The sequence below is a fragment of the Frankliniella occidentalis genome, unplaced genomic scaffold (assembly GCF_000697945.3).
Source record: "Frankliniella occidentalis isolate FOCC.00 unplaced genomic scaffold, Focc_3.1 Scaffold10, whole genome shotgun sequence".
In the NCBI taxonomy this organism is placed as follows: domain Eukaryota; kingdom Metazoa; phylum Arthropoda; class Insecta; order Thysanoptera; family Thripidae; genus Frankliniella; species Frankliniella occidentalis.
In genome coordinates, this window is record NW_026267140.1 from 3,393,284 (window position 1) to 3,401,015 (window position 7,732).

The window sequence follows — 7,732 nt, forward strand, 5'->3', positions numbered from 1 at the left end:
AATTATTTGCTGAAAAATAATGCTTACGGCTGTCCAGTTTTTACTTCCACATCCTGCACGACCAAACTACTTCGATAGAATTAACCAAGGTGGCTGCTTTTGTTCCACCCACATTCGTAGTTGGACTGTACCGCATAACTTCGGTGGTATAAAGAGCTGGATGAATCAGCACAAGATTCAATGTTCCAGTATCTTCTCGGATCGTCGTGGGGACCGCTCGGTGGACTATCCAGTTTGCGATACCAACCATCTGCGTCATTGACACTGTCACCGTCATCCTCGTCGTTTGTCGCCAGCATCGGGATCTGCCGAACCTCTTGACCGCTCTCAAGGGACAATATTATACCGCTCCCTGTCCCGGTGAACCAGTCCAAGGCGTCGCCACGATCCTGTTTCTCTACGTGTCTATAGCTATCTCAACGATGATGGTGACTTTCCTCACTGTGCGGACACATGGGTAAATAATAAACACGTAGTAATAGGAATGTGAGTGTCATCCGAGGGGGAGTCGGGAAAGGGAGGGGGCAGTGCAAATACTGGAGTGAGATTTCTGACCGAAAAAAAAACGAGAGTTTTTCCCCATGTTCCATTTAAGTGATATTTTAGAAACCTCGTTCTCACTGTGAATGATTCTTAGATCTCACTCAAATCAAGAGAGGTTAACTTCATGAATCCTCACTCAAAAAGAGCGAGGTTTACAATCATCACTCAAATAGAGTGACATTGCTTAATCTATTGCTCTAATCGAGCGAGAAAATCAAACCTCGCTCTCCAGAGAGCGAAGTTTACAGCAAATTCTCGAGCATGAATCCTCGCTCTATCTAGGATTCCTAGTGAATGAATAAACTAGCGAGCCCTTCTTGTGTGACCATGGTCCTACGCTTGGACCTCCCACTGAGACCAGACGACCAGTTGGTCGCTCGCTGTGCTGCAGGCGCTCGTCTACCTCACCTCAGTGGCGATACAGGTTTGGGAGTGCGCGCTGTTCGCCTCTCTCACGCACTGCCTGGTGCACCAGTACGCTACCGTCAACGCCCAGCTCCGCGACGCGTTCCTGCCTGGGGAAGCCACTCCTTGCCGCGTCACCACCCTCGGCCGCACCCGCCACGACCTGGTGATGTCGTTGCGCCGCCGGCATCTCGACATCACCGCTCTCAAAGACAGGATGTGGCACTGCTTCCACCTGCAGGTAGGTTTAAATCCCTAATGGCGGTGCTGCATACATGTACACACTTGGGTTTTCACTCTGTAACAAGAATTTTCGTGATTTTACGAAATTTTCTTGGTTAATTTTCTTCTACGAATACTTCGTTTTTAACAAAATACGAGACACCGTTATTTTACGACTTGCTTTGTGTTTATGTTTTTATAATTTTATGAGCCGAGAATTCCTGATCCTTACGATGTAACTTTTCAAAAAGTTTCGTAAATTGACACATACGAGATATTTTCAATAATTATTTCAAACGAAGTATTTCGTGTTCTTTTTTATTTTTTGTTAAATCTAGAAAACTTTCTACAGTGCAAAGTACTTGTACTATAAAGTGTGCGAATAAATTAACACACTACACACGTATGCCACACTCACACTCACTGGGGTTTCTTAGGTGTTTGTTGCTCTTGTAGCACCATTTGGTTTACCACTAATGGTTACATGTGCTTTACGCTCGTTTTCCCTTAGATAACGGCCAGCTACACTTCGTGCGTTATGCTGACCGTACTGGGGTGTGCACCGCTGTTCACACCGCACGACAACCGCATACACGGGGCGGCGCGGCTCCTTTGCAGTCTGTCCAGGACCGTTGGCGCCGTCATCAGCATCCAGGCCGGTGAAAGCAACGCCGCGGAGGTGGGTGGGCCAAGACAGAGCGGCTGGCATGCGCATATACCGGACGTCTGGGTGTTACCCGAATTCACCTGAACTGAATGAATTATTACATTTAAGTAAACATCATTCTGGGTTCCGGAACACTCTGATAAACTAAGTGTTTCAACTGCTCAACACTTGTAAGTGTGCAACTGCAAGTTGTATATTTGCAAGTGTGCAAGTCCGTAGTTGTACACTTCCAAGTGTGCAACTCATCGGTTGAGCACTTCCTACACAGTGAGCGTTCAATCTAAGGAAGTGCTCAACCGAGGAGTTGCACAATTGGAAGTGTACAACTACGGACTTGCAAACTTATTGCACGTATTCAACTTGCAGTTTGCACATACTTGCAAGTGTTAAGCAGATGGCCACTTAGTTTATCAGTGCAACTGGAGAAAATGTCAGAACATGTTAACCTACTAATGTTACTACAGTGGAATGTCCGTCTGGACAGTGAATGAAAATCATTGAGCGTTCTGTAGTGAATAATTATTCCCGACTCAAACCATATAAATTTCTCATGCAGGGTAACCTAACCTTGGATGTCGTCCATGAGTGCCAGAACGCTGATGGTGTTACAGCGGCAGAAATAGAGGAGGTAAGCATTCAGAACAAGGGATCGTCTGGAAAGTACGTCCGTTTTTCATATTCATTCGGCAAATTACGGGAGGCCAGCGCCTGCAGGACTCAGGGTAGGCCAACCCGCAGTACACGCATGCATGGCAGGCAAGATGCGGCCTACCAACTAGGCGCTTGACCTTACAGGTCTAAGGAGGTTTGTAATACGGCGAATGACAGATGTTCTTCCTGGATGATCGACTGGCCGACTTACTTATTCGATTAAAATTTACATGATAAATATAGTAATTTTTTTACAGCTCACTGTATTTGCTATGCACCTGTCCCAGAGACCAGTCCAGATTCGATTGATGGGATTTATAAGCATTGAAAACACTCTTCTTATCAAGGTACAGATTGCAATGACTGTTATTTTAACAACAAAATTTAGGAAGAACTAAAATGAGTTTTATAAATAGAAATCCTTTAATTACAGGCTTGTGGTGCAATTTTGAGCTATCTGCTTATATGTATCCAGTTTCAATCTCCTTCTCCTCAGTAACTCGTATAGAATATGCAAAAAGAAATGGGTAAAATTGCTTTTTTTGTGTGCATTTGTATTCACCTCATTTTAAATTGTGTTCAGAGTGTAATGTGGTCTGGAGGAGTATGAGATATACCTTCTAAATGCGTGTAGGGATTCATTTTCGACATTATACACTTTATATAAATGTTACATTGCGATATAATGTGTTTATTACAAAAATGTCCTTCTTATAAATTTGGACTCAAAAGTACAGAGTGGCCATATATCATATACCCCAGCCGTCTTCAATTCACTGAATCTGCTCGTATGATACTTTCGTCACAAAAGTTTGCAATAACTGAGTAAAAGTTATCACAAAAATAATGCGATAACTTTTTATTGCATTAGCGTATAAGAAGCTAGTACTTACATTATCACTAAAACTTGCGATAAAAAGTTGTCACATTATTTTGTGATAACTTCCCCTTTAAGTTTTCATTGCATGGTTGTTTTGCGATTAAAATTTATCATGTCCAGGAAAGCGATAAACCAGAGGAATCTCAAAATCTGAGTTCCGGCATAATGGGGGTTAATTTGTCATAAATGGAGACTCAGTGTTCATAGAGCCGTAGCAGCCGATTCAGCCAGGACCAAGTATTGCTCTTGTGCCTACAACGATCAGCTCATATAAAACAACACTTTCCTTCCAGCTGGTGTTTTCTTTACGGGCCCATTGTGACATCTCACGCCCAGACGTTAACCAATAATTTACTTTCCGTACTTAATCATATAGACATTTTCAATACACTATTTTTCAAACACGAGAGGACGAGAGGGCCTTCACACCATCTGATTAATTCTGAGTACAAATCCGACTGTAATTCATAAGTAATCGGTGGATTCCGTGACGATTTTGTAAAATAGTACAAAACAATTGCACAAGATAATCTTTGCAACCATTTGTTCTCCCAGTAATACAACCCATTCATCATGTCATCCTGTGTAACGTCTAAAGTCGTTGTGGTTGTCCCCTCGTTTAAATACAATCATAAGGCAGGTTGAACTTTTAAATTGATACTTTTAGATCGAAAGTACAAATATCTAGTCGTAATCCTCTTCATCGGGCCACCAGGTTGCCTCCGTCAAAATCTGAGGCCAGTCGGTGTTGTCGTCGTCCGTCGGGCGTTTCCGCCTTGTGGTTGACAAGGTGGACAAAGTGGTGACCACGAGTGTCGACTTGCTTGGCCATCTCGTTGACGATGTAATTTCTGATGACGTGGTTATTGAGTGAGCAGTTGTACTAGTCGGCCTGTCAGGCGGGAAGTTTGAGGTAGCGGCCGTGCCACCTCCCGTGGTAACCCCCGTGGAAGTACCTGTGGTAGCATGCGTGGTGGCACCCGTGGCCATGCCAGTGGTTGCACTCGTGGTAGCGTCCGTGGTAGCTCCCGGGGTAATGGCTGTGGTAGCGCCCGTGGGACGGCCCGTGGTTACGTCTGTGGTAACGCCCGTGGTTACGTCCGTGTTGGTAAACATGGTGGGCGGATTGACGGTGACAGTTGTGAGCGAAGTGAACGCAGTATCGACGCTTGTAGGCATTGGGATAACTGTAGTCGGATCGATGGGCATAGTCGAGTCCGTGGCAGACCCATCATCTTGAGTTGTAAGCTTTGTGGTCAGGTCAGGAAGTACGATTGAGGTACTACCAAAGGACGACAGCAGCGTGCTAGTTGGTGGTAGTGTCGACAGACCGTCAGCAGTCCCAAAGCTTGTTTTGCCGTCTTCTATTTTTTGTGACGTCAGCGATGACTCGGTCGTCCCCTCATCGACCATGTCTGATGCACTGTCAGGCAACGTGGAGCTGACCCACGCTAATGATGTCATAAAAGGGTTGTCGATAAGAGGTCTGGTCGATGATTTCGTTGCGAAGGTGTTTGGGCGAGATACTGGCACATCAGAAGCCACTGTGTCTGGAAGCGTGCTGTAAGGCTTCGTTGAGTCGAAGTTACTTGTTTCCCCACCAACTGGACTGCTTGATTCATTAACTTTTATGGAACTGTCAGAACTACCGGATGTGACGAAGTTGGTACTCGAAGTAGTGACGCTGTCAGTCGACTGCTGAATGATATTAGTTCTGGCAGTGCTCGGTGTGTAAGTATTAATGTCACCTGTAGAACTAAAGGTGTCACCACTAGTAGAGCCGTCGAGTGAACTCGTCGACTGAATGATAACAATAGAGGGGCTGGTTGAACTAGCAGTGTCGGCGGGGGGACTGTCAAGACTGGAAGAGGGGGGATACGATAAAGTAGTAAAAATATTCGGCGGTGTAGTCAAAGACCCCGGAATGACGGGCGTATCGAAAGTACTGGATGGCCTGGAGGGCTCATTCACGCTGGAGGTGCTAAGTAAACTTGGCGTAGTCGGTACACTACTTAAAGTTACGGGATCGCTCGATATAACTAAGGTGCTGTGGGTCCCTGAGAAGAAGGGTGTGTTAACGATACTGTGGGTGGTCCGAGGACTAACTGATGAACCAATTGTTCCAATGGAGTTTGGAAAGCTTGAGTGGGTCGTAAGGTTGGTCCCAGAGCTAGTGCGAGGGATAGTGTAGGGTTGGCCGGTAGTGTGGGATGGGCTGGGAGTGGCGTTGGTCTCCGGGCGCAAGCTGGTCGCAGCTCCAGCCGGATGGCTAGTGGGCTTAGCAGGAGGGGCTGGCGCTAAGGTCCCGTTGCGGCAAGACTCGCGGTCGGCCTCAGAGTAATCTGAAGAACGAAACAGGGTCGAAAAGAATTCTAAAAGATTACTGGAGAATAAGTTCACAATTGCTCCTGGCATTGAAAGCTAGCCATTAAGCGTAAATGTGATTTGTTTATTCCTTTAAAAAAAAAAAAAAGAGTACTAAGTCTGACAAATTAACCGATAGTGGTTTGCATAACCTTTCAACAGAATGTCTCTGATTCAATTATGTATCTATCCCCGTATCGAAGCAGTGACGACATATTGACGTACTCTAAACAAGTGCGCCCTTAAAACTATATTATGTTTTGGTTTTGAGTATCATTAGATTAGATTATGGTTGTACTTGTATCACAGTCTCGAGTACCATCATAGGCAATGAATAACACTAACATCGATCCATGACAGTTAAAAGGACGATAACGTATGATTTGTTAATTCGTAATGATTTATACCTTCATAGAGCTGGAGGTCACAATTTGGCCCGTCTGGACAGTCGCATATGGTTGTCGGAGCGGTACTTGCACTCTCAATCGGTGCTTCCTGCTATCAAAGTTTTTCCGATTTTAGAGTTAAACAAAAGAGAAGAGTAAAATAGAATTGACGACTAGAGACCCCTCCCAACACACCTTAGAGGTCTTTAGACACTTGGCAGGCACACACGCAGGGGGGACAGTAGGGCCAAGCGGGGTACGAAGGAGACAGACTCGAGTGAGGCATTGCATCAGCATCAGAGAAGGGAGCAAAAGTGGGCAGGGTAGGGAAGGTCTTTCCGTAGGGCCCGGTGGCGCCAGCAGAGAGAGTTGAGGACGGGCCCGTCAAGAAGTACGGCAGGTTGGGGATGGTAGGCAAGGTTGGGATATTGGGGAACGTGGCCATGTTGGGGAATGACGGATACGGGGGGTAAGTGATCAAACTTGCCGACGATGGAGGCGAAGACACTCCCGGCTGCGGGCTGGAAGGGGTTGCAGTGTTTGGACCCGCTGTCGGAGGGGAGGCTGGTGGCTGCGGAAGGTGGGGAGGCACCAAGGGTTGTGAGGGGGGAGGGGGTGGCGGCATCGTCGGGAATAGTCCTGGGGGTGCCGAGTGTTGTGGGGAGGAGGGCGCGGGCGGCAGTGGTGGCTGGGGGGTTTGCGCGGGCATTTGTGTGTGGGGCAGCAGGGGAGGGAAGGGGGGCACAAGAGGTTGAGTTTGGGGTGGTACTGTGAGCGCGGGGGGCGCGGACGGCAGCTGTGAGGTAGAGGGTGGCGACGGCGCGACGGACAGCTGAGTCGTTAAAGTCGCAGATGAAGATGGCGTGAAAGGCGGCCCTGTGAACGAAGGGAAAGAGACCGAGGGGATGGGGGGAATAGGGGGGATGGAGGGCAAGGGGGGGAAAGGTATGGGGAAAGGAGGGTGCTGTGGCGACGGCGGCCACGGGGGCACCAGTGGCTGATATGGAGGAGGCACGGCAGGTGTCGATGACTCGGCCGACGCTGGTGGCTGGGACGCTGGAGAGGGGTGCACGGAGGGCGTTGCGGGGGCGCTCGCGGGAAACGTCACGGGGGGTGCCAGCGGGAAGGTGGGGAGCGGCGGGAAAGGGGGTATGGATGGAACGGGGGGAGGGGGAGGGAAGGGAGGGCCCGACGGCAGGGCCGGGCCGACGGGCGGGGACGGCGTCGTTGTCGGGAAGGGCGCGAAGGGCGGCACAAGGGGCTGGGATGGAGGCGGTATTGTAGGCACCGTGGAGACTGTCGGGGCTGCGGAGGCTGTTGGGGCTGCGGGGGCTGTGGGTACTGAGGTGCTTGTTGACAGGGGTGGGCGCGGTATGACAGTGGGCGCCGGGGGCACAAGGGGCTGCGATGGCGGGGACACTGGGGGTGCCGACGGCGGCGGAAAAGAAAAGAAAGGACTGGGGGGCACCAACGGTTGGGACGGCGGTTGAGGTACGTGGGGCGGGGTGGGGTGCGGGCCGTTCGTGTCTGCTCGCTATATTTCCCCGGGGATGGCGCGCGCACGCACCGGCTGCATCCTGGGCCTCCACGTCCTCCACGTGCTCGAAGGCAGTC

General features: G+C 49.0%; 3 protein-coding genes across 4 annotated transcripts in view; 2 read left to right on the top strand and 1 right to left on the bottom strand.

Annotated features, from left to right (window-relative positions):
• Positions 1 to 1,685, top strand: part of LOC113217698 (uncharacterized) — a 19,673-nt gene extending 17,988 nt beyond the window's left edge. The window contains exons 2-4 of the mRNA XM_052277407.1: positions 190 to 457; positions 913 to 1,189; positions 1,608 to 1,685. Of these exons, the coding sequence (XP_052133367.1) occupies positions 190 to 457; positions 913 to 1,189; positions 1,608 to 1,685 (623 nt within the window). The remainder of the gene's footprint in view (positions 1 to 189; positions 458 to 912; positions 1,190 to 1,607) is intronic.
• A 5-nt stretch (positions 1,686 to 1,690) lies between these two features.
• On the top strand, positions 1,691 to 2,738 carry LOC127752348 (uncharacterized). Its single transcript, XM_052277477.1, has 2 exons — positions 1,691 to 1,849; positions 2,394 to 2,738. The coding sequence occupies exons 1-2, from the start codon at positions 1,709 to 1,711 to the stop codon at positions 2,622 to 2,624; spliced, it is 372 nt and encodes a 123-aa protein (XP_052133437.1). The 5' UTR covers positions 1,691 to 1,708; the 3' UTR covers positions 2,625 to 2,738.
• A 1,070-nt stretch (positions 2,739 to 3,808) lies between these two features.
• Positions 3,809 to 7,631, bottom strand: LOC113217733 (mucin-5B-like). 2 transcript variants are annotated; one of them, XM_026437763.2, is made up of 3 exons: positions 6,314 to 7,631; positions 6,140 to 6,227; positions 3,809 to 5,710 (listed from the first exon to the last, which is right to left on the bottom strand). In XM_026437763.2, exons 1-3 carry the CDS (start codon positions 6,413 to 6,415, stop codon positions 4,053 to 4,055), a joined length of 1,848 nt encoding a protein of 615 aa, XP_026293548.2. In that variant the 5' UTR covers positions 6,416 to 7,631; the 3' UTR covers positions 3,809 to 4,052. The 2 variants fall into 2 exon arrangements, with proteins under 2 accessions (XP_026293548.2, XP_026293547.2); XM_026437762.2 differs by having other exon boundaries at positions 6,140 to 6,230.
• Between the last annotated feature and the right edge of the window lie 101 nt (positions 7,632 to 7,732).